Source organism: Hyperolius riggenbachi, chromosome 3 (assembly GCF_040937935.1).
Source record: "Hyperolius riggenbachi isolate aHypRig1 chromosome 3, aHypRig1.pri, whole genome shotgun sequence".
Lineage (NCBI taxonomy): Eukaryota > Metazoa > Chordata > Amphibia > Anura > Hyperoliidae > Hyperolius > Hyperolius riggenbachi.
In genome coordinates this window covers 89,642,956-89,670,396 of record NC_090648.1, presented here as the reverse complement: position 1 = coordinate 89,670,396, position 27,441 = coordinate 89,642,956, and the positions used below count along the sequence as shown (strand labels likewise).

General features: G+C 40.8%; 1 protein-coding gene across 1 annotated transcript in view; it reads right to left on the bottom strand.

The window, feature by feature from the left end:
- The window catches only part of LOC137561039 (CD209 antigen-like protein D), a 47,742-nt gene extending 21,551 nt beyond the window's left edge, over window positions 1-26,191 (bottom strand). The window contains exons 1-6 of the mRNA XM_068272260.1: window positions 25,693-26,191; window positions 25,515-25,603; window positions 25,291-25,428; window positions 12,232-12,288; window positions 8,051-8,089; window positions 5,669-5,719 (exon numbers count right to left, since the gene is read on the bottom strand). Of these exons, the coding sequence (XP_068128361.1) occupies window positions 5,669-5,719; window positions 8,051-8,089; window positions 12,232-12,288; window positions 25,291-25,428; window positions 25,515-25,557 (328 nt within the window). The 5' untranslated portion in view covers window positions 25,558-25,603; window positions 25,693-26,191. The remainder of the gene's footprint in view (window positions 1-5,668; window positions 5,720-8,050; window positions 8,090-12,231; window positions 12,289-25,290; window positions 25,429-25,514; window positions 25,604-25,692) is intronic.
- Between the last annotated feature and the right edge of the window lie 1,250 nt (window positions 26,192-27,441).

Here is a 27,441-nt window from a genome sequence, read left to right as displayed (position 1 = left end):
TTGGTCAAGAACTCAATGACTGCTCTTTGCCGCTGTTTAACATTCATGGTTCTGTAACATTTATAAATACAGAAATTATAACCAAAAGGTCTCCACTTACAAAGAAACGTGAATTTTATCTCACTTGACACGTCTGACATTCCACTGAAATGTGAACACTGTATAGTGTGTGTATGGGGATTTTTTTTATTAGGCAGCATATCCTCTAAACAACATAATTAGGCAACACTTCCCTCCAACAACATAATTAGGCACTAGGTAGCACATATCATTACAGTCAGTGGCTGTCAGCCTCAGAGCACTGAGGATCGCTGCTGCTGCCTCCTGCTGCCTGGTGGCACACAGCAGATCCTGAAGCAGGAATGTTTAATCCTGCTACAGGACCTGCTGTATGGGCTCCAAATCTGGGACATGGGCTCCAAATAATTAGCTGTAGCAACACTACAGAAAAAAAAATCATCTGCATCGAATTAAGATAATGTCAATGTCACATCTGTGCAAACAGCCTACAGACTTTATTGGTGAATCTAGGGTACCTCCAAACATGATTAGATGTGTTTTGCCACAGATAACCCCCTTTTCTAAAATAGTTGCCCATTTTATTGTAAAAAAAAAATGCCCCTCCTCACAACCCTTTTCCCAAGGGGGTTCACAATTCATACAATATACAATTGCTTTCTGTACAACCTTTGTATGTTCCTACATAGATCCTTTGGTAACCAGGACAGAACTAAGTACTTAACATACAAAGGTAGTTAAAAACAGTTTAAAATATAAAAACGAAAGGTGTTGTACCCTTTTGTGCATAAAGTGAAATTTAGAAGCTGTGGCACTATTATGTTTTTTTTTTTTTTCAAGGATTGTTCTATAGCCTCTGAGGAAGTGGGAAATCGCGAAGCAGTGCTACCTCCTTGCTTGACTACACGGAACATTAATCTGGTGTGCACATTTCCATAGCACAGAATTGTCATCCGTATATGTGCTGTCAGCTGCATCTGGTGCCGGTCTCTTGCTACCCTCCAGGATTAATCAGTCCTCATGGCTAATGGCTACCTTGGTACTTACACACCAAGAATAACAAACAAGTTTTATTGACAACTTCCTTTTAGAAACACAGGATGCAGTAAGAGCTCTGCTACTAAATATACACGGCCACCCTGTGTTATAGCTGGTCATGTATTTTATACTGTATACATAATAGACTGTTGCTGCTAAATACACATTCCAACATTGGGAAATTTAGTCTGGTGTCCAATGGGCAGGCGGTGCAGGAGACGGCACTGGTCCCTCCCAGTAGACCTCTACCAGGATAGTGATGTTGTGTGAATAAATGATGACATCATCAGGCTATTCAAAACTATTTTCAGATATCTGGATGCTCCAATTTTAGCATTTTAACCACTTCACAGCTCCAGTACAGTATATCTACTCCCCTGCAGACTTCATCTAACCGCCCAGGGGAGTAAATATACGTACTCCCGTTGCTACCACTGCTGTACGTGCTCCCGCTTACTTGTGCGCTCGTTCATGTTGCCATCTGCCCACCAGGAGGTCAATGAATGGGAAAGCAATTCCTAATCATTGATCTAAGTTCCCGTAGCAATTATCGGCGCCTTTTATGAGAAGCTGCACGATCATTCTAATAAATAAAAGTTTCCCATCTTCAGTACACTTCCTGTAAGCATACATATTTTGCTTACAGGACGTATAAAAAAAAAAGACTGAGGCCATCTTGTGGCCAAATAGTAAAACTACAACTAAAAGTATTTTTTTAAAATGCAAAGACCTGTTTTTACATTTTAAATTAACCCCTTACCTCCCACACTTCCCAATAATTACCAACATTTATTTTTTTTGTAAAAAAAATACAATGAAATAAATTTACAATTATAAAAAAATGCATAGTTTTCTTAGGGACTGAACTTTTTTAATATGTATGTCAAGATGGTATAATACTGTTACTTTATAAATTATGGGCTTTTTATTAATGATGGATGCAAAACTGAAAAAAAATGCATCTTTATTTCCTAATAAAATATTGGCGCCAGACATTGTGATAGGGACATCATTTCAATGGTGTAATAACCGGTACAAATGGGCACATAAATTACGTGGATTTTAATTATGGTAGCATGCATTATTAAAAAATTATAATGGCCGAAAACTGAAAAATAAGGATTTTTTTCCAATTTTTTTCTTATTTTTCCATTAAAAAACATTTAGAATAAAATAATTCTTGGCATAATTTACCACCCAAAGTAAGCCTAATTAGTGATAAAAAAAACACATTTAACACATTTCATTCTGATAAGTAGAGATAAAAGTTATTGGCAAATGAATGGAAGGAGCTGAAATGTGAAAATTGCTTGGATGCTGAAGGGGTAAAACCCCTCAGTTGTGAAGTGGTTAAAGTGAACCTAATGAAAGGATAGTCAGTAGTATATATGAAGGAGCCTGGGGTAACCCTTCACATTTCTCTTATTACAAATCTAAAATGGGTGTATGCAATAAACTGCATTAAGCAGAATTATGTGCATAAAGTCTTACATAAGTTGAGTAGAGAGTGATTAATTGCATGAAATGTATTGCATTCTGCTCTATTCATTGGTTGGTAAGACTTTACGCATGTAATTGTGCATAACATAGTTTGTTGCATACACCCCAAAGTCTGCTAGCCTAGACTCAATAATAGCAATACACAACCTCATATCATATGTAAACACTTATTAGTTAGGGAGGCTCAGTTAATACAGTTATAGACTAGTCATTGAAATATCTGATTGACCTCAGTGATTTGTAATAGTGGCCACACACAAAACAATAAAACTATCTAATTTTATGGAAATTCGATAAAAAAGATCGAGGATGTTTGAAACATCTGATCAAATTTCCCGGGGGGGGGGGGGGGGGTTCGATATAAATCGATTAGGAGTGGTGTAGGAGTGGTGATTTTTTTTCTGTTCAATTTTTATAGCAATTGAATGGTGTAGGATAGATTGTCAATGTGTTGATGCCTAGACCCAAGCAATTTTCTCTGGGTTTTCATTTTTTTCCATAATTAGGGAAAATTTTAATTCAGATATGTGATACATATGTCAGATTTTTCAACTGTTACAATCAATAAAAAAAAGAAATGGGCTTTATTCAATTTGCTTTTCTGCCTAAGTTTTCTCCTAGGTGCAGGGTTGGAATTTACCATAAGGCCCTGTACAGGGCCGGATTTCTGGAAAGGTCAGAAAGGCCACGGCCTAGGGCGATAAAATCTGATAAGATAAGAAGGGCGGCATGACTTGGAGAGAGAAGAGGTCATATGTCAAAGTAAATCATCTCTTCTGGTCCCGCAGCGCAGCCAGCCAGCGCCCTGCTCTGCACTAATAGCTGAATTCCAGAGTTCCCCAATCCTTGCTTCTCTCTCTCACATTTCCTGATGTGTTATAACAATCAGGATCAATCATAACTGTCACCCTTCCTCTGTATGATAGACATACAGATGATGTGAGAAATGCCAGGGATTTACATTACAAAGCAGATAGAACTAAGTTACGCTGAGTTTTAATGCAGGCATTCCCAAACATCAGTGAGGTCTGCTAGTGGTCTGCTAGTTTCTTCACCTCTTTTACAGCTTTGACACTGACACAGCAGTTGTAAATTACTTTAACTAATCCTAATTTATGACTCTCTCTTTTTTTTCCCTAGCTAGCAGTGATCCTTTGTCTGATTCAGTTAACTCTTTCCTGGCTCCTTTCTGTCCTTCATCTCCTACCATCTATGAGAACTGCTTGCTTCCCTTTCATTGCTAAACTGTGACTTTGATTTTAAAGGACACCTGAGCTGTTACTACCTCTATGCTAGTGTGTATGGTTTGGCATCCTTCTGCTTTCCTGTAGCAGCAGAGCATTGTACCATCAGCGAAAGCATAAAGTTTTGAATCAGGATGATACCATTTAATTGCTTAAAAGAAAAAGAGAAAGCTTTCTGCTAATAAGCCTTCTTCAGACTTTGTTCCTGTATATTGTCAATATGTTAGAGCACATCACCACATGTACATTCAACATTCAAAAGAGATGCATAGATTTTTCAGCAAATATACATAAATGTCATTCAGATGCTTTAAAGTGGAGCTAAACTCTTGCACAGGACAGAAGGAAAACAGAGATCTGTACCATGTATGTATTTAGAGAGCCTGTCTAATTCCCCCTCCTCTGTGTCTAATCACAAGTTGTAATTTATCTCTACAATGTGTCACCTGACTGCCACAACATCTAAGCTCATTTGAAAGCACAGGATGTTAAAAATATGTCTGCTTCCATAAAAGCAGGAAGTAGACACACTGCAGATTTATTGCAGGATTTGTATCAGCTGTAACAAAGAAATGTTTATATTTAAAGGTTATGTTGTTGCGTATCTTTTAGAGCAGAGAGGAAGTTCTGAGTTCAGGTCCTCTCTAATTACAAAAGAACATCCAAAGTGGGTCTTGACAGGATGTTTGCTACTTACCTGTTCTCTGTTTTGGATGGGTTTCTCTCCATTGAGCTGCCCGGTCACCTGTTTGTGTCTCCGACTGCAGCCAGTCACACAGAGGACAAAGAAGCAGCGCATGCTCTGGCCACTCGCGCTCCCTGTAATTTCTCACTCCTGCCCATGGCCGGTACAGTGTTACGCATTCTTGACAAGTACTGGTCATACATCAGCATCATTTCTCAAGTATGCATGCCCAGAACACTATCGGCTGCTGTGCACATTCGGGCAGGAGCGCAAATTACAATAATTATTTGTTGACTGGGGGCAGAGCAGCACAACTGAAATGAGCCCATTCAATCCAGTGATTGCTAGTCAGAGTGTTGGACAAAATATTTTTTTTTGGGGGGGGGGGGGGGGGGGCACTTGGTGACAGCAGGCCTAGGGCACTGGGAAGTACAAATCCGGCACTGGTCCTGTAGGCACATGCCTACAGGCGTCTGATGATGGAAAGGCGGCTCAGTCCCCTCCCCAAGTGCCTCCCCCCTGCCTTACCAATGCAGAACCACAAGCGGAGTGTAAATGAGAGGTTACTCGCCCAGCTCTCGGCATTCCAGTAACCAGATCTCCCTTCAGTCGGGGGAACCTCTAGCTACTTAATACAGATGGTACTTCTGGCTACCTAATAATAAGGAGCACCTGTAGATACCTATGATAGGCAAGGGAAGTAAGGGAGAAGTGACAGCTGGGCCAGCCAGCACAATTGCAGTGTAGTTTGGCGGGATTTGTAGGTTTATGGAGGGCAAAGTCTAGGGTGCCAGGACATCTGTGCCTATCGGCTCCTGTGATGTAAATCCGGGCCTGCCTAGGTGATATTTTCAGGCCTTATCAATTAAATGCCTATGGAGCCACCAGCGAGCAAGAAAACAGAATAATTTTGACAGTACTTTTTCACTTTTTTTCACTAGAGAGTTGTAGAGTGCTGAAGAGCTATTTTTAATATTAGATGAAAAATGATCTCGTACGAGAAAACTTGAAAAGAAATATAAAAAAATCGTACGGTGTGTGGCCACAATAAATCTGATCTTGTCATTGAAACACAGTACAGCACAGCGAGTACAGACAACATTATATCAACAACTTCTTCAAAGCAAATATGGTAAAGATAAGTAAATGTGTGTGTTCATTATGGCTTGTTCTGCCTTCTCACCTGGTGGGTCTGTAAACGCTGCATTGACAGCTGAAGATGAGAAATCCAGTCCTAGCAGAAAAGAGCACAGAACATTTATATGTGAGTAACCCTGTTATTTAACAGTGGCGTTGAAGTGGACCTGAACTCTTGCACAGGACAGAAGGAAAACAGAGAGAAATGCACCCTGTATGTATGTAGAGAGTTTAGCCTGTTTAATTCCCCCTCATATGTGTATATTTACAAGATGTAATTTGATCTCCCCCCTGAGTCAGCTGACTGCCACGGCAGGGCAGCCAATTTGTAAAATGCTTAAAAGTTATTTTAAAGAGAATATGAAAATTATCTCCTAGGAGATAACTCGGGCGAAAAAGTGAATTGCATATGAACCACAGTGAGAATCATGCCAAAAAGAAAATGCATTGGTGCATGCAGCATCACAGAAATTGTTGATCTGGAGAGGGGAAGAGGGGTTGCCTAACAGTGGCAATCCACCTCCAATACTCAAATACAGAGAACTCACACCTTCCTCTCCAATTCAGGCCTGTGACTCTAGACCCGGAAGCCTGTACCAGACCTCTGCAGGGACACCACTCCTGCACACCAATGTACAGTTAGGCCTGGTTCACATCTGCGTTTTTTTGCGGAACGTATACTGTACAAACGTAACTGATGTGAAGGGATCCAATGTTAACCTATTGGACCGTTCACATGCTTCCGTTGGTACGGATAAGTTCCATACATTACATTCCCTGGACCTAAAAAATCCTGCAGGGCCTAATTTTCCGGACCATTCTGCCGAGCGGAATGGAACGGAAAAAAATGCTATTGCATTGGGGGCAATGTGGAACGGAATGTTTCTTCACACTAATTAAGAAACGGACCATTCCACGGGGGGTGGGGGGATGTGGGCATTCGAACTTTAGCGGCGGGAGGGTGCAGCAGCCAGGCCGGTGGTGAGCGAGGGTGAACCGTGCCTAATATACATACCTAAGGCCGGCGGTAGAGGCATCAGTCTTCTTCCGCGTCATGTGACTAAATGACGCGTCATGTGACTAGCGCAAGAAGAGGAAGCCTCTACTGCTGACTTTAGGTATGTATTTTACCAAGTATTTTACAGCAAACAGAGTGAAAACTGATCCAATCGATCAGTGATCAGATCTGTTTTCACCATCCGTTTGCCAGTGTACACACAGCCATCCGGATCTGGTGAAGCGGAGACCGGATCTGCATACCGGATCCGTTTGGCTCATTATTTCTAATGTGAACCAGGCCCTTCCTTATGTGTGAGGAACCTGAGGAAGGGCTACACCAAAAACATGTTGTGTGCCTCTGTTTGTTCTGTATACTGTTAATACAGTCTTCTTGAAGAAGCCTTTTGTGTGCGGTCTGCACACAAAAGGCTTCTTCAAGTAGACTGTATTAACAGACTGTATTAACAGTATACAGAACAAACAGAGGCACACAACATGTTTTGGTTGTAGCCCTTCCTTAGGTGTAACATGTTTTGGGTGTAGCCCTTCCTCAGGTTCCTCACACCTAAGGAAGGGCTACGCCCAAAACATGTTGTGTGCCTCTGTGTGCTCTGTATACTGTTAAGAGGAGCTGTCAGTCATACTATCTCAGAAAAAAAACACATATATATATAAGTAGATAAATACTTGCTCTACTTATATAATATATGTATTGCACTGTCCATGTTTTGATTTTAGTAATTTTTCTACAGTAAAAAAAAAGAGAAAATCCTTCTTAGCGTTTTCCATTTTAATTGTGGCTATTTTTAAGCCAATCCTGATTTAATTTCCTCCCTAACTCTCCTCTGCCTGATTGTGTATGCATTGCCTAGCCTCCACTATAGAAAATGCATTGTCTCAGCATGAGAAATATTGGCCAATCAGAGAGGAACAGAGTTGTGGGAGGGGAAAACAGGAGGGAAAGAGGCTTCAGCCAATCAGGCTGCATTAGTTAAGTCTCAGGGGAAAGTAGAGAAGCAAAAAAGGACAACCCAGTATGCCTTGCAAGTTCCTTTGTGTGGCAACGTACAAAATAAGAGTCAAGTAAACTGGGGAATGATAATTTATCAACAAGAAAAGTAATAGTGATTTTAACTTTTGGATTGCCTGGTTAGCATCCTTATTACTTGTTTGCCAGATAAAAATAAAGGATAGATTTTTGATTTTATGCCCGACTGTTACACTTTAATACAATCTACTTTAACAAGCCTTTTGTGTGCCGTCTCTTTTCTGTTACTCACAACTAATACTCAGGTTATGCAGGAAATTATCGATTTGACCCGTTGATTTGATGGGAAGTAGCATGGCGTGTACCAGGCATTAGAGTGGTGATATTCTTTTAGACCACTCTCCTTAGTTGTGATGTACATATACTAAAAATGGTACTCACCTATAGGTGGTGGCTGGAATGCTGGTACTGGCCTCGCTCCTAATCATAAATGAGAAATCAGAAGAACAATAGACAGCTAAAACATAGTATAAAATGAAAGCATACAAATCCTGCAGACACCAGGTGATCGGACCAAGCCTAAAGGTGCCCATACACTGATAGATTTGCAGCAGATTCGACCATCAGATAGATTTCTGTCAGATGCCTGTCAGGTCGAATCTGACAGGAATCTATCTGATGTGTGCCACAGACTAGGAACAGATGTCCAATAGATTTCAGAATGAAATCTATTGGAAACCTACTGAAAATCAATCATAAGCCTCATCTACACGCGTAGATGAGGCTCCGATCCGGCGGCTAAACGAGTCCCCGTGCGTACCCGCCGCGTCCCCATTCGCCCGCGTGTGCATCGGATTCGATTCCCCGCTCGTGCCCGCCGGCCCCGCTTATCTTCGCTCGATTCCCTGCCATTGTCCCCTCGCAGGGAACGAGCAGAGATTCGGCGGTGGCAAGATCCGACCTGTCGGATCTTATCAATTGAGCCGCATCAGCGGCTCGATTGATAAGGAACATCGGAGCCTCATCTAAGCGTGTAGATGAGGCTTAAAGGCATTACTGCACCATTAGATCCAATGCAAATCTATGGGCCATCGATCTGCTGCCAGCAGCAGATCTACCTAGATAATCCATCCTGTCAGATAGATAAAAGCAATCAAAATAGATCGAAATTGGCCGCAAATTGATCGATTGATAGATTTGATAGAATCAATTTCCGATCGATCGATTCCATAGAATCTACTGATCGTTCGATGGCTGAAATCGACCAGTGTATGGGCCCCTTAACTGTGTATTGTTAAATAGAGAAACCATCATAGGTCAACAAAGCCACGCACAATGGCCACTGCTTGGGAAATCTTTTTTATGGTTTGGATCTCCAGAAGTGAAAATGTGTGTATGTTGAGTGTTTTATGTGTTTATGCGCGTTTTTACGTGCTTTTTGTCAGTGTTGTTGCGTTTTACGCGCGTTTAATGTGCGTTTGACTGCGTTTTTTTCGCATTTTGGATGCGTTTTTTTAAGCGGTTTGAGTGTGATTTTACGCGTTTTATACGCGTTCAGATGCGGTTTGTAGGCATTTTTATGCGGCTTCTTATACGCATTCTATGCGTACATATAAGCATATTTGTACGCATTTATAAGTATTTATGCGTATTATTATACGAGATTTGGTCGAATGACTTATATGCATTAATGCGTATTTGTGCACATTCACACATATTGGCTATCATTCATAAAGCATTTTCGCATGCGGAAATGCTTAAAACAGCTGACTTTACCGAACACTCAGCAAAGTCAGCATTCATAAAGGCTCTTTCCGCATGGAAAAATGACACTACCGAGCAGAGTGATAAATCTCCGCCTTGTGCGGTGATTATCGGAACAAATGTAGCAAAATGTTAATTCATAAAGATCACCGCAAGCAGTGTGAGGTCGGGAAGTACCGCTCCCTCAGATGTGGCGATAACAATGTAAGTGAATGGAGACACACAGACCTCCCAGGCAGCTGCAGCAAAGCGGAACACGGAGAAGTGTATCAACTCGGCTGCTTCCGTGTCTCCGCAAGCCTACCGCCTGCCTACCGCCAGCCTAGTTCGGGGAATTTCCGCACTGCTTCCGCACATGGATACTTCTTTATGAATGCCCACCCAGAAGTCTAAAATACCGGCGGTGGTGTTTTCCCGCATTGATTCCCCTTACCGACAGCTCCTTTATGAATAATAGCCATTGTGGAAACTATTACTAAATTAGTAAAATAAGCAAACATTATGTTAATAACCTCTGCTTTATGCATAAAATTGCCTTAATAGATCTATCTATGTACAGGTTTTGTTTATTGTTTTAACAAGATAAGAATGTTATTATGTAAAAAAGCATTTTGTTTTGTAAGATACGTCAAATGATGTATATGTTTAATTTCCAATAAAAATGATTGAAAACGGATCTCCAGAAGTGATCTCTGAAGTGTTGTCTTATCTCCTTTTTCTTGCCTTTTTCCACTTTACTGAGAGTAAACATGCATGCTTGGCCAACAGGGGTGTAAGTACAAACTGTGCCCCTCCAGTAATACTTTTTTTTTTAAAGATTCTTTATTTAAAGTATTTTTAACACATTAAAGAACATAATACAGAAATAGGGAACAAAACAGGAGAAATACCATACTATGCATGGCATCAAAATACACATAGGCACAGGTCAGCCGTCAGTGCTGACCTGAGGAAGTTCACAGCATAGTATGCACACATAACACGCATATGATAAAACCAAATGAGACGAACCAGGTATAAGGAATAATAAAATCTACGCCAACAATTCACTGAACCACATGGCTGCACCCATGTGTGCAAGAGTGACATCCCCATCCGAAGCCCCCGATATGGGGGAATTAAAGCTAGGGTGGGCCCAGGGCCCTATGGGAACATACACCCGGGCCCAACCAGCAAATAGAGGTAATACTGCTTCGGGGTTCCTGCTATACGGTGTAATATTTTAACCTGGCGGGTAGTAGGAGAGACCGTGTCCCTCCAACCCAAAGCTTCCAAGAACATAGAAACATCTAACACTATTAACCTAAGAGAAGGTATCTTGAAAAAGAAGATAGAAGAAGAAAGAAGAAGGTATAGAAGAAAATAAAGAGCAAGAATAAGAGTAGGAGTGTAAACTCGAGACCCCGGAAAGACTAGATAAGATGCACAAAAGGTAAACCCCTTGTATAAAGTGGGAAGCAGGAGAGGGGGGGGGAGGGGAAACAGAGCAAATGGAGCTTCTCATCTGAGTACATCCCAATGTCCATGTGTATCAACCCCAGAGTTTCAGGTTTAAGAATTTTGTATAGGCCTTTGGGTGCGAGTATATTCCACAAACTCATCTGTTTCCTCGTATTCATGCCACGGGGCCCATGTGCGGTTAAACTGCTCTTCTTTATCATGCATAAATTGGGTAAGATTCTCCATTCTTTTGATATGCTCCAGTAATACTTTAATGCACCACCTCTCCCATGGTGACTTCATGGCAGGGGCCCATATATATATATATTTATATGGCTGGATAGTGTAATGGTTAAGGGCTCTGCCTCTGACATGGGAGACCAGGGTTCGAATCTCGGCTCTGCCTGTTCAGTAAGCCTGCACCTATTCAGTAGGAGACCTTAGGCAAGTCTCCCTAACACTGCTACTGCCTATAGAGCGCGCCCTAGTGGCTGCAGCTCTGGCGCTTTGAGTCCGCAAGGAGAAAAGCGCGATATAAATGTTCTGTGTTTGTTTGTTTGTTTGTTTACTTATTTTTAAAGATGCATGATACCTTTCACCAACAAAACTGTACCCTGAACCCTAAGTGGTTCTCCTTGCCTGGGAAGCCTGTGCCTATCCATATAAATACAAGGATATATAGTAAAAAAAATATTTTTGAAGAGACATAGAAGTTTCAAGATGATCTTACATTTTAATGTATCAAAAAGTTATTTTCTAAAAACAGAGTTCACAAATCTTCAAGCGAATTCATCTTTGCAAACAACATCCCATTATCAAGTACTAAAAACATATGTTGAAATATGCAATTGTTTAAAAAAGCGACAACGTTGACTTGTTTCGGAGCAACCTGCTTCAGGCCTTCACAAACAATTTTAATCTGTAATATACAGGACAAAAATTGGGACAGGTACCATCTGGACAAAATCAAGCCAGGAAACACCACTTAGACTAACATGGGACACAGCACACAGGCAAGATGGACCAGGAGAGAGTTGACCACTCTACTATATATCCTTGTATTTATATGGTTATATTATTGGTGTTGTGGCGCACCATTGAGGATATGGTTTTTGGTCTCCCAATTTCTCCAATTGCTGGGAAGCCTGTGCATAGACATAGCCCTACAGTCAGGAATTGTTTTGCCTCGTATTAGAAAGGCTGTTGGGAGTGCCTGTGCAATTGCAGAAATAGCCTAATAATACAGGTGGTTACCTAAAAAAAAGTTGTTGGCCTATCTTTTTTTCTACATATGTAAGAGACAATTACGCTTACACATGGCCAAGATGGTAACCAGTTTGCCTACGTTGGATTTTTGGGACAATTATAGTTATACATGTACAAGTTCCAGATCTATACTATGCAGACGAAATGCTCACCTTGATTTACATTACTGTGTTTCCTAACATCGCTTGACAACTCGGGTTTAGCAAGGCCTGAAAAAAAAACATTAAAAAAACAAAAATCAACACAGGTCATTAATAATTACAGAGTGTGACAAGTTTTAATATTTAGTTATTTTAGATTTGAGTTGTTTTATTTATCAGAAAAGCTTAGCTTAGTCTGGAAAATAATGGAGAAAGGAACAGGCTGTCCCCAACTTACAAACAGTTTACATGCCGGGAGTTTGTTTATAAGGTGAATTTGTTTGCAAGTTGTTTTCTCATGTTGAACATAAGAAAACATGGATAAATTATCTCCTGGTTAGGCATACAGTAGGTGAGGGAGGGTAGTGTTAGGCGTAGGTAAGGGGGAATATAATGTTAGGTGTAGGTAACAGGGAAGGATAGTGTTAGGTGTAGGTATAGTGGAAGGTATTGTTAGGCATAGGTATGGGAGACGTTAATGTTAGGTCTGGGTAAGCAGGGAGGATAGTGTTATGGGAGGTTAGTGTTAGGTGTAGGGAAGACGGGAGGATAGAGTTAGATGTAGGTAGGGGCGTGGCCGCGACGAGAGACAGGACGGACGCGTGAAAGAGCTGCTCCGGCTCCGGCTTACCTAAATCGGCACAAAGCATGGCCCAATCCGCCTCTAATACCTCCCGCCAGCCAGAAGAGATGGAGACAGAGCTGGACAAGGTAAAGAAGCGCAAATTAACAGCGCTGAAGCCGCAAAAGCTTACAGACTACTTCGGGCAGAAAGCACAAAGGCCCGCACGAGCGACCCAAGATGGCGCCGCCTCGCTAGGAGAAGCCGCTCCAGAGCTCACAAACAACGGTGCAAGGGCGTCCAGCACAGCAAGAACCCAGCTGCAAGACTTGCAGAACATATCCCCGACAAGCAGCCCAGCCAGAACAAAGCCACGACTGGAAGAGAACACTGCAGGAGAAGCGGTAAGCTCACTATCACGCAGCCCTTCCCCAAACTTGCAGGCTATGGCCTCATTTGATGACTTCCCAGCATCAGAACAAACAGCCTCTCAGGCGTTCATTAAGGAGATCCTCACATCTTTCAGATCCTCCTTATTAATAGACATCTCTGCCATAACCTCCTCCGTCCACAATGATTTAAATGCCCTAGGAGACAGAGTGGACGAAGTGGAGCACACAGTCTCAGATCTAGTCAGAGAACACAACACTATGGTAGATGTCTCTGATGCCCACTCCAGTGACATAAAATGGCTTAAAACAAAATCCGCAGACCTTGAGGACAGATCAAGGAGAAATAATATTAAATTTAGAGGAATTCCAGAAAATATTTCTACAAATGACTTGAGGACCTTTATCCAAAACATAACTAAAGCCACCCTGCCTGATGCCACAGACACTGAATTAATTATCGATAGAGCTCATCGTCTCCCCAAACCCGCTCATTTAGCGGCACATATCCCGCGTGATGTCATTGTACGCTACCTCTGCTATCATGTTAAAGACAATCTGCTGTTTTATATCCGTAAAAAAGGCTCCCTTCCGGAGCCCTTTGATAAAATCAAAGTCTTTGCAGATCTCTCCCAACAAACCCTGCATCTCCGCAAAGAGTTAAAACCAATTACAACAGCTCTGAGGGCAGCAAATGTTCCATATAAATGGGGTTTCCCCACAAAAATACTCTTTTCAATAAGGGATCAACAATACTCTATTCCTAATATGAATGCAGGCCGCAATCTGCTGAAAACGCTGAAAATACAGCTGCAAGAAGACTCTCCTATCCCATCAAAGAATCCTGTTTCCTCCAAGATCCATCAGGATTGGCAGACAGTCCCACCATAAGCCGGACCCTGTTCTCCCCTGGCTAACTTTGGTTCTTTTTTCTCATATCAAGACCTATGAGACTATTCAGGTATATACCTGCCCTCCCCCACATTGTAGGACATCGAACTCTGATCCTACTCAGTACCTCTTTACTGCGCTTTCTTTGGGGTTTTCTCCCCCACACTAGTGACAGGGGAAATCTACAATCCCCTACTCCCACATTCATGGACCTGGTAGGGCCTATGATTTATTTTTTGCTTTCTTTTTCTATAAGCACAAATCTTCTGTTCACTACCCACCTGAAGTTAATTTATGGGTACTCTAAACCCATTTCTAATTATTCTTGGCAAATTGTGTTAACTAACCTATTTCTTCCTAACAGGTACAATTATATCATTCCCGTTCCAACTACATGGTATGCTTGTCTGAGATTAACACTACTTTTAAACGCTGATTCTATCCTGACATGCCGTTAAAGATTTCCTCCATTAATGTTCGTGGCCTGAATTCCCCTTTTAAAAGACATCTTCTGTGGAATGAGATCATTAAACACAAAACCCAAATTGCTTTCGCCCAGGAGACACATCTACTGGCAAAAGACACACACCTGTGTACCAACAAATTATTCCCATTGACCTATCACAGTACCTTTATAAAAAAAAAAAGAGGTGTTATGATAGCATTCCACAGAGATCTCAAAGTGATACCCATAGAGGTTTTCCAGGACCCTGAAGGGAGATACATAATTTTTATTGGTAAAGTGAATGATGAAACCCTCACGTTAGTGGCAGTTTATGGCCCCAATAATGCACAGAAATCCTACCACCAGAAACTTTTTGCAAGGACAAAATCAATTCAGCAAGGCAGATTACTAATCGGGGGAGACTTTAATGCTTGCCCCACAATCTCAGACTCCTCCTCCAAATCCCTTCGCCAAAAAATTACCATTGATAAACAATTACATTGGCATGATCTTCATGATCCATGGCGAGTACTTAACCCCACAGCCCGCTATTATTCTTTCTTTTCAAATGTTCATAAATCATATTCCAGAATCGATTTTTTTCTCACAGATAAAATCCTCTTGCAAAAAGTTCTGGACTCTTCCATCAGTGTACAATCTTGGACTGACCATGCCCCTATACACATAGAAATTGACGACAACATCACAGAAAAAAAACCCCCGCTATGGAGATTAAACACTTCCTTACTTACAGACACCCTTTTTCTCAAAAAACTCGATAAAGATGTGCGAGAATTCATTCTTTTTAACCGTACCCCTAATATGGGAGTTCCCACAGTTTGGTCCTCACTAAAAGCCTATGCCAGAGGTATGTTAATAAGACAAGGATCACGCCAAAAAAAAGAAAGAATGGAAAAATACAATCTCTTATTGGAACAGATTAAGATTAGGGAGAAGAGCCATAAACAAACCCCCACTAGAGATCTAGAGAGAGAACTTTTTCACCTGCGACAAGAACTTAGCATCTTACTACAATCTAAATACGATTTTCTATGTCAGAAAATGAAATTAAACTTTTATGCGCAGAGCAATAAAGCAGGTTCCTTCTTAGCAAACCTCATAAAGCATAAGCAGATCAAATCTAAAATTCACACAATAAAACATCCAAACTCTAACCAGACAATCACTAACCCCAAATTAATCGCAGACGCATTCTGCGATTATTACTCAAACCTATATAATTTACAATCAGATAAATCACTAACTCAACCCACAGAAGAAACCATCTCATCATTCTTAAAATCAATTGAACTACCTTCGCTCTCCAACCAACAACTGGAACAACTCAATTCCCCATTCCAAACAACAGAAATCTCAGCAGCAATAAAAGCTCTTAAGCACAACAAGGCCCCAGGCCCAGACGGGTTTGGGAATGAGTTTTTCATGACTCTCAATTCCACTCTCTCCCCTCTCCTGACCGATCTTTTTAATGATTTTGCCACTTCCACCCCCATTCCAGAAGAATACTTACAGGCAAATATCACGGTAATCCCCAAACCAGGAAAAGATCATACCCTGACAACAAACTATAGACCAATTTCTCTGTTGAACGCAGATATAAAAATCTACGCCAAACTTATAGCTAACAGGCTAATGAAATTCTCCCCAGATTTACTATCACAAGATCAGGTTGGCTTTACCACCGGCAGACAAGCCTCAGATGCCACAAGACGCATGGTAACCATTTTGAAACATGTCCAGATTAGTCGAACGCCTTCTCTGCTACTTACCCTAGACGCAGAGAAGGCGTTCGACAGAGTACACTGGCAATTTCTTAAAGCCACCCTGATCAAATTTGGCTTCACAGGTCAAATTTTATCTGCCATTATGGCATTATATACTACCCCATCTGCCAGGGTCAATGCAGCTGGCTTCCTGTCAAAACCCTTTCGTATCACCAATGGAACACGCCAGGGTTGCCCCCTCTCGCCAGTCATTTTCGTTTTAATCATGGAGACACTGGCACAAAAAATTCGATCAAATCCATCAATATCTGGCATCTCTATCAATGAGTCTAAACATCTAATCAGTATGTTTGCTGACGACGTAGCCCTGCTCTTAACAGAACCATTAAGCTCCATTCCTAACCTCATGAAGGAAATTCAACATTTTTCAGATGTCTCCATGTATAAATTAAATCAATCCAAATCCTATATACTAGGCCTCAATATCCCCACCAAAATGGAAGCTCATTTAAAGACTTCCTACACATTCCCATGGGCAGATGGGGCAGTAACTTACTTAGGTATTCAGCTATCCCGCCACTCAGCAGACCTATTTAAATATAATATGGTCCCCCTACTCACAGACATAAAAAAAAGAATGTCTATCCATGTCCAATCATTGGATGTCATGGTCTGGTCGCATAGCAGCGTTCAAACTTTTCTTACTACCTAAGATCCTTTATTCTCTACGCACTTTACAGATCATGATTCCTAGCTCATGGTTCTCCGATATTAGGAAGTGTATAAATACCTTCATCTGGCAGGGGAAAAAAGTCCGCACATCTTATCAAACAATGACCTTACCAAAACAGCTAGGAGGTATGGGTCTCCCCAACATAGAGAAATATTACCATGCCGCCAACTTAGAGATGGTAAGACAATGGTGGAATCCTCAATCACCCAAACCATGGGTACAACTAGACTCCCACCTCCTAAAAACAAACCTTAGAACTCTACTTACCAGCATCAGTATGGGAGCTAAACTCCCTACAACACCATTCCCCTCCATATTAGCCTCCCTAAAATCCTGGGAAAACTTCAACAAACACCCTCCCCCACAGAAACATGCAGTCCAACTCCCAACCTTTATCTCAGCCCTCGAACACTTTACTAAAGACCTTAATTTGAAATCTTGGGAAAACTCAGGTATCCTTCTTCTTAATGACCTCTTCAAGGACTCCCAAATCAAATCATTCAAGGAACTACACAAACAATACAAATTACCCTATTCCCAGTTATATACCTACCATAGAATCTTCCACTTAATAAAATAAAAAAAAATATCCCCTCCGTATATCCATGCAAGCATACTTGCCATGCTTAATTTCACTGGCAACTACAAAGGGGGCATCTCGGTTTGGTATAAAACCCCTACCCACGATAGCCCTTCTCCTTTACAAAAATACGCCACAATCTGGTCTCTAGACCTAAATACCACCATCTCAGTACCGAAATTAGTGGCAGCCAACAAAACTGTTACTAAAATATCTCGATGTAACTCCCACTGGGAACTCTCCAAGAAAATACTATATAAATGGTACAGGACCCCTAGACAAATTGCTTCATTTTCCCCCCAGATCTCAACAACTTGCTGGAAATGTAAGAACAGCACAGGTACATATATACATATGTTCTGGGAGTGTCCTATTGTTTCAAGTCTTTGGTCATCCGTTGAGTCCTACATCCGTAAAATTTACACTCCTACGTTCAACCTAGGGCCAGAACTGGCATTACTACTAATCTACCCAGACAACACCCCCTGGGAAATACAACCCCCAATATATCACTTGATCCTCAGCGCACTATACCTGATAACTACCAATTGGAAGTCCCAAGAAGAATTATCACCTCAACAACTCTTAGCCATTACTAAATATAACCTCAATATGGAACAGAAAATCAGATCCAGATTGGGTCTTAAACACCCCAACTTTAACTTTCCCTTAGCTTGGTGTTAATCTCACCCCCTTCTCAAGGCAAAATATTTTTAGACCCTCCACCTCACACTCTACAGCATCATTAACTAAAAGTCTCTGACCCACTTCCATTGAAGAAATAGACTACCAAAACACAACTGAAACCCAACCATTCAACTACAGTCAAATATTTGAATATTAGAGCACGTTAAGCTCTCTATTTTCTTTTTCTTTAGTTTAGTTTAGTTTAGCTAAGTTAGGATACCTCAGCTAAGAAGTAAGGTGCGGTTATATCATGACAAAGAACGTCCTCAACATAGAACAATATCTTTCAAGTAAATCATCTCAACAGTGACACAATTATACACTCTGGTGGTGGCCCATGCTGGCCTTCTGGTTACACCAGACGTTCCCCAATTTCTTCTCTAAGGACAACCCTCGCTTTGGCTACCTATTAGGTCCTGTAAATGCCATGGCGAAGAGTACAACACTCATTGACTCTCCCATTACGCAGACTCTAATTATACTACAACACAGTTTATATATAAATCATACATTTTTGAGATGTTATTGTTTATCTGTAACTGATGACTCACTCTAATTTACTAACTGCTGATAAATGATCTATGTACTATAATATACTGAACTACACTCTTCTGCTGTACCGTACTGCACGTTATGATGTTATAATACTCTATTGTACTGTTCTAATATGATTTAATGTAATGCTACATTATGCTGTTATGCTATTCCAACTACAAAATAAAAAAAATGTTTATAATGAAAAAAAAGAGTTAGATGTAGGTATAGGGGAGGTTAGTGTTATGTGTAGGGAAGAAGGGAGGATAGACTTAGATGTAGGTATAGGGGAGGTTAGTGTTAGATGTAGGTATGGGGGGCATTAATGTTAGGTGTAGTTTAGTGGGGAGAATAGTGGTAGGTGTAGGTATAGTGGAAGGTAGTGTTAGGCGTAGGTATGGGAGACGTTAATGTTAGGTCTAGGCAAGGAGGGAGGATAGAGTTAGATGTAAGTATAGGGGAGGTTAGTGTTAGGTGTAGGTATGGGGGACATTAATGTTAGGTGTAGGGAAAAAAGGAGGATAGTGTTAGGCGTAGGTATGGGGTAAGTTTATTTGAGGTAGGTGAGGAGGGAGGATAGGTGTAGGTATAGGGGAGGTTACTGTTAGACGTAGGAAAGGGGGAGGGTAGTGTTAGGGGTAGGTATAAAGGAGGATAGTGTTAGGTGTAGGTAAGGGGGGATAGTGTTAGGTGTAGGTAAAAGGGAAGAATAGTGTTAGGTGTAGGTAAGAGGGGAGGATAGTGTTAGGTGTAGGTAAAAGGGGAGAATAGTGTTAGGTGTAGGTATAGGAGAGGGTAGTGTTAAGCATAGGTATAAGGAAGGATAATGTTAGGTGTAGGTAAGGGGGAGGATAGTGTTAGGTTTAGGTAAGGGGGGAGGTTAGTGTTAGGTGTTGGTATAGGGGAGAGTAGTGTGAAGCGTAGGTATAAGGAAGGATAATGTTAGGTGTAGGTATAAGGGAGGATAATGTTAGGTGTAGGTAAGGGGGGAGGATAGTGTTAGATGTTGGTATAGGAGAGGGTAGTGTTATGCATAGGTATAAGGAAGGATAATGTTAGGTGTAGGTAATGGGGAGGATAGTGTTATGTTTAGGTAAGGGGGGAGGTTAGTGTTAGGTGTTGGTATAGGGGAGAGTAGTGTTAAGCGTAGGTATAAGGGAGGATAATGTTAGATGTAGGTATAAGGGAGGATAATGTTAGATGTAGGTATAAGGGAGGATAATGTTAGGTGTAGGTATAAGGGAGGATAATGTTAGGTGTAGGTAAGCGGGGAGGATAGTGTTAGGTGTTGGTATAGGAGAGGTTAGTATTAGGTATATGTGGTTGTGGGAGTGTTAGTGTTAGACATAGGTGGTGGGAGTTAGTGTAAGGTGTAAGTATAGGGGAAGTGTTAGGTGTAGGTATAAGGTTACATTAGTGTTAGGCGTATGTGGGGGCCACAGTTATTGTTAGGTGAAGGTGGGCAGAGTCTAAGGCATGGGTGGGGTGGGGGTACCTCAAAGGGAACCCGAGGTGAGAGGAATATGAAGGATGTCATGTTTATTACCTTTTAAACAATGCAGATTGCCTTGCAGTCTTTTTGATCCTGTGTTCCTTATACTTTAAACCATAGACCCTGAACAAGCATGCAACAGATTATGCACTCTGACTCAGCTAACTCAGGTTTTACAGGATTAGCCATAAGCTTGTTCCAAGGTTTTGACTCAGACACTTATGGCAAAAGATCAACAGGGCACCCAGGCAACTGGCATTGTTAACAAGGAAATAAATATGGCAGCCTCCATATCCCTCTCACCTCGGGTTCCCTTTAAACAGCAATGCAGTCTCTGCAACCTCAACTATGCACAGGCGGGGTAATTAGTGTTTGAGCTAGATGGATTCCATGCAGCTGAGAAACTACATACCCCACCTCTACATAGGTGAGATTGCTTGCAAAACATACACTGTTGGGGAGTCATGAAGACGAGAAACACTGGCTTGAACCTGTTGACGACCGCTCCACGCCGATTGGTGTGAAGTCCTAGGGGCGGGGATTGCGCGCGCATGCCCACTTGAATGACAGAGCTCCGATTGCTGCTAGGGGACTGTTAGACGGCAAAAAACTCAGTCTATTTACATAGTACAGCACTGCGATCTACGGCAGCACTGTACAGGCTGTTCCTCTGAGACACGCAGGAACGATACACTAAAGCCTATGACAGCCGATCCCTGTCTTCGGCTAGTGGGGGGAGGGAGGGTGGGGTTACAGTAAAATTATAAAAAAAATAGTATTATTTATTTAAAAAAAAACCAGTATATTTATTTAAAAAAAAAATATCCTGAGAGCGATCATAGCCCACCAACAGAAAGCTCTGTTGGTGGGCAGAAAAGGGAGGGGGGAGAGAATCACTTGTGTGCTAGATTGTACGGCCCTGCAGCAAGGCCTTAAGCCCCATGTACACGATATGATTCTTTGTGCAATTCGATTACGATTCTATTTACGATCCGATTAAATCCGACATGTCCGATCGGGATTCTATTCGATTCAGTTCGATTTGCCATTGTTTTGCAATGGCAAATTGAATTGAATTAAATCAAATCCCGATCGGACATGTTAGATTTAATTGGATCATAAATAGAATCGTCATCGAATCGCACAAAGAATCGTATCATGTAGATTGGGCTTTAAAGCTGCAGTGGCCTAGTTAGTAAAAAAATGGCACTAGGGGGGTTTAGGATTGCGATCCTTAAGTGGTTAAGTATTACAGACAGAGGATTAGCAGGACAGCCTGGTAATCTGCATTATTTAAATAGAAATAAACATGTCAGCCTCCACATCCCTCTCAGCTCGGGTTCCCTTCTCAGCAAATTCTAACAAAATAGTGTTTGAAAATAACTAAAATAACTGATAGTTTCATTTAACATAAGCAGCAAATGAGCTCGAGATTTGTAGCTGCTATAAATCTCTCCTACAACTATAAATCTCTCCTCTGTCCATATATCATCGCCCTAAAGGCGAAGTCACCATATGCAGGATCCTGGTGTTTATGTTCCCTGCATTTCACCTTCAGTCAATGACACTTGCTGTCCGTGTTACATATCTAATCCTGGCCACACATGAATAGATTCTAATAATACAGTTGTCTTAGATCAATTAGTCATTTTTAAAGGAATCACAAGAAAAACTAAAGCAGTCATTTAATTCCATTACGGTGACCTACAGGAGTAATTTTTTAAAATTCCATGTAAAGTCAATGCTACCCGTCCTAAAAAAAAAAAAAAAAAGTCAGATACTCACCTGAAAAGAGAGGGAAGGCTCTGAGTCCTAATGAGACTTCCCTCTCCTCTCCCGCTGCCCGGTCCCGCTCATGATCCACCGTAGCAGCATTCGACCAAATACTGCCACTTCCGCCGCCGAAGGGAGGTTTCGGAAGTCTTCGGGAGCACTCGGGCTCCCAAAGACGGGCCGCCCAAAACTGCGCATGCTCGAGCGCCCTCTTTTGCGTAATCACGCATGCGCAGTATGGAGCCGTCTACGGGAGGACTCAGCTACCAAAGACTTCCGAAGTCCCCTGCGGCAGGGGATTTGAACGGAGGATCCTGAGCTGCACGGAGGGCACCAGGAGAGGAGAGGGAAGGCTCATTAGGACCAGAGCCTTTCCTCTCCTTAGGTGAGTATCTGACTTTTGTTTGTTTTTTAGGACAGGTAACAAAGCAAACCTGAAGCGAAAAAAAAACAACTTATGATATAACGAATTGTATGTGTAGTATGGATAACGAATAGAACATTAGTAGCAAAGAAAATAATCTCATATTTTAATTTCAGTTATTTAGTTGTTTTTTGTTTTTTTTTGTAACATAGCATCAGTCTGTCACATTTACTCTACATGCAGTTAATAAACCACACTCTGTCTTTTAAACTATAAAACAAAGCAAAAATGAATGCCCCTTTGAACTTTCTTGCAGTAAAACCTTATCTTAATCTGTCTCTCACTGTTTCTTGGCTGTTTCAGTGCTTCAGAAAACAGAACTGTCTTCAATGGTTGAAGACCAGAGAAGCTGCAGTATTTTGCATAGATAATAACTGAAGTTTTTTTTTACTCTTCCTGTACTGGAAAACAATATGAGACTCTTTTCTTTGCTGCTAAAGTTCAATTTAATGTTCTATTTCTTATTTGTACTACACATACAATTCGTTATCTCATAGGTTTATTTTGGATTTAGGTTTGCTTTAATTTTTAGTTCAATAAAATAATCAGTTGATCACATTTTTTTTCTTCAAGTGGGGAAAAAAAAAAGAAAATCTCTGTACATAGAGAAATGCATTGTAATAAACTTCATCAAGCAGAATTATGTGTGTAAAGTCTTACCGCAATATATTACAAGCAATGTATTATGCTCTATTCATCGTACCGTAAGACTTTACGCAAATAATATTGCTGAATGCAGTTTATTGCATACACTCCAAGGGCCTGTTTCTCATAAGTTTTCTCTTAGCGCGCTTCCTTTCGCCGCTGCTTTCCGCCGCCGATCATTAGATTTATGAATGGGAATAAAGTTCCCATTCCTTAATCTCCCCGCAAGCCACCGGTGATGAAGGCTTTTATTGAAGCCTGCGTCACTTCCCTAGTTACAATGTAGCAACATATTGTTTTTCATAGGATTGCTCAGCGGGAAAATCTTGTGGCCACATAGTAAAATTACACCTACTGACTTTAGAGATTTAAAAAAATGAATATGTATGTCAAGAGGGCATATTATTATAAATGTATGGGCTAAAAATTAGCGATGGATGTAAAACTAAAAAAATGTACCTTTATTTCCAAATAAAATATTGTCACCATACATTATACTAGGGATATAATTTTAACGTTGCAATAACTGGGACAAATGGGCCAATAAAATGTATGGATTTTAATTATGGTAGCATGTGGTATTTTACAACTATAGTGGCCGAAAACTGCAAAATAATGATTTTTCCATTTTTTTCTTAATTATTCTAGTTAAAATGCATTTAGAATAAAATAATTCTTAACATAATGTACCACCCAAAGAAAGCCTAATTGGTGGTGGAAAAAACAGGGTATAGATCATTTCTTTGTGATGAGTAGTGATAAAGTTATTGAGGAATGAAAGGGAGGAGCGTTGAAAGAGGAAAATTGCTCTCGTCCATAAGGTGAAAAATACCCGCAGGCTGAAATGGTTAAAATAACTTTTCAGCATTCTGCAATTGAAAAAGGTAGGTGAAAAAATACTGTCAAAATTATTCTGAGTATTTTCTTTCTTGCTGGTAACTTAAAAGGCATTTTATTGATGAGGTGAGTAAATATCACCTAGGGGAAAACTTAGGAGAAAAGGTTAATTGAAAGGTGAAGACCTTTAATTATGCCACATATACAGTATTATTTATTTGCTCCACCTTCCAGCATCCTCAATACACCTTTATAGCTGGTGTTATTTAAAAATCAGGAACCGTAATTTTTTCCTTTTCGCATAATTTTCATGTAATAGCAAAGCCCCCATACATGCCATTGTCACCAAAATTGCTACCTACAATATGTTAAGGACATTTTTCTGAGTTTAAAAAAAAAACATTTTTCCCTATGCATTTTTAAAATCCATTTTCTCAAAAACTACTAAGTCTTTTTGAAAATTCTTTTTTTGACTTGTGCCCACTATTCTCCTTAACTTGTTCCCACTGTTCTCCGTAGCATAGGTAGCAATTTTGGCAACAATGGCATGTGTGGGGGCTTTGAATTAACTGCTAAATTTGGCACACTATTACACAAAACGGCAAAAATGGTGAAATGGCAAAATTACAGTTCCTGATTACAATTACAAAAGAAATGTATCATGCATCTCATTAGCTCTTGCATGAGGGTTGATTCACTAGCATAGCGAGCACTACAAATCCGCAGGGGCTCAGGGCAGGACGAGTGCCATTGCCAATTAGCAGACATACGTTCGTAGTGCTCGCTATGCAACTCTGATAAGGCATGCTATCTTTGATAAGGTGTGCTATATGTCATATCACGGTTTTGTGAATCAACCTCATTATGCAGTAACGCACTGCATGCATGACCGCTATGCCCGACAGATCCATCGTACCGCACCTCTAACATGCCCATGTGAACTTCCATTATGATATAATTGTATCACGTTAGCAATGCAATTACTGTATAATATCTGGCCCAACACACGGCAACACCACGGTGTGAACACAGCCTTACTGAATGGAGTTGAAACACAATCCCACAAAAATGCAGCAAGCAGTGTGTTTGCAACTTGGAAACAACATACAACAATTTATATTACAACTTTACATTGACAAACCGCATGTGCTCCAAAGATTGAATTGCAGCGCATGCATTGCAAGCAAGTCCTGATTCTTTTCTACAGGCACACAGAATGCAATAAAACAATAACAAACCTAACCCCACTTCATACTATAATCCAGGAATTGGGCTTTAGTAGGATTGTCAATAAACAATAGAACAATAGCAGCAACAACTAGAATAAGAATTACATTTTAGTTTCAGGTCTTCCTTCATGTCTGCATTGTGGATCTTCCTCTCTCGGGCCGGTACAGCTGGTCCTCTGCTTATGTCGCTCACATTCTCATAATCACCCACATCATCATCAGCATCCTCTGTAAAGCTGCCTGCTGAGCAAAGACAGACACTGACTTTATTGGCCTGGAAGCGAGAGTAGCTGGAGAGGCTACAATATCCAGACCTTCAACATAATTACCTTTGTTCATGTTGTTCTTGGATCTGGAATACAAATTCTGCATTCTGTGTGAGCGTTGTAGTAGATCACTGTGGAGATACCACGGTCACCTGTATGACAAGGAGAAACCAGGAGTCAGATGGAGCAGTATTGTGGCGTATTAGATGTTAGATTGTAGTATAAGAGGATTTATACTCACAAAGGTCGGTTACAGTCCCTGCAACCAGCGTATATCGCCTACGGAGAAATAACCATCCCCGCTCGGTATTCCAGGTCTTACTGGTACTAGATGGTCACACTCCTGGTTGGTCCCTCTTGGTTGTAGATATCACCACACCCAGAAGGTCAATGGAGATGTAATGTATAGTATGGAGGCACCCCAAAAATGGGTAATGCAATGAATCAGAAAATAATAAGGGGTAGGGAGGTGTCTTAATCACTCCAGATGAAAGAACCCAAACCACAGGGTAAATGTAGAAATATTAAATGATTTATTTAGCACGATTAAAAGGACAACGCGTTTCACGGGGCTCAGCCCGCTTCTTCAGGTCAATACAAATGCCTTTAAAATATGGTCACAAGCATGGATGCCAGAAATAGCCTGAACATTCACTCTGCCAATGTAAATTGTACAGGACTCAGCACTCTATGAACCTATCTGTATTATATCAGTACTGTACACAGCATTATAATTAGCATTTTACTGCTCACAGTCTATTAAATACAAACACTATTTTAAAGAGTCTGTTTATAAAAAAAACCAAAACAAACAAAAAACACTCTACCAAACTGTCTGCACTCTTGCCAGGTTATATACCTACTTTTCTTGAGGACACTACTATAGAGACCTGTCTACGCTATCAAGGTTCTCTGCACCATAAAAACACCCCATAAAGCAATGCTGCTTATCTGTCTATACACATGTCAACATCAAAACATCAACACTTAGGATCCCTCTAATCTATCAAAACCGGCAGTACGTTATAAACCATCCTGCTCTCCTGATATTTAAAAATACGGTATTTATGTGAAATATCACAATTATTAGTATGTCCAGCTTTCTACTGACTTCTGTGTACAATCACTGTAGAAACTGGATTTCTATTTATGAATTCTATACGTTAGTAAACTTAGATACCTATTAAATATCCACACTTAGTTACTCGGCAGAGCACCGTAAACTCAACACTTTGTAAAATTCTCTGCACATACCTGGAAAGAAAAGCAAGTCTTAATACCACATACCTTTTTCTCCGCTATACTCTCTATACACAATGCTGTCCACTCTGTCCATACCACATAAACAGTCCACACATTGCAGACCACTGAATATACAACTATTCACAGGATATGCTCTTATTGTATTATCTCACATCATCCCTGCACTTCATTCCTGTCTCATGCCTCCCATATTTCACAAAGAAAACACCCTGTCCACACAACAGTTAGCCTCTTCAATATGTCCTTGTTTGCACTCCTTTTCAAATTATACAAGTAATGACACCTCACACACTCCTTCCCACCAGAGTGTAGCAGAGCAGAGCCAAACACACCCACGGAGTGAGAGAAAGTCCCCACAGATCGTTATTTACAGAAGCTGCCCCCAACTCTGTAGGCAGCACTTAAACACCTCAGTACATCTTCCTCTTTCTTTTCTGGTTTCTGCAATGTTTTCCCCCTTTAAACCACAGCTCACCAGTGAAGGTACGCAAGCGAGAGAAAATATAGCCAGTGCGGTTATTAATACTTTTAACAAAGAAAAATAGTTTCTTGTCAATTAGTCACCACAGCAGCCCGCAGCTTTCACGTTTTCATCAGGACTTAACCCTTTCGGGACCGGCTGCCTAACCCCCCTTAAAGAGGAACTCCAGCCTTAACAAACATACTGTCATTAAGTTACATTAGTTATGTTAATTAAAATAGACAGGTAATATAATCTCTAACCCAC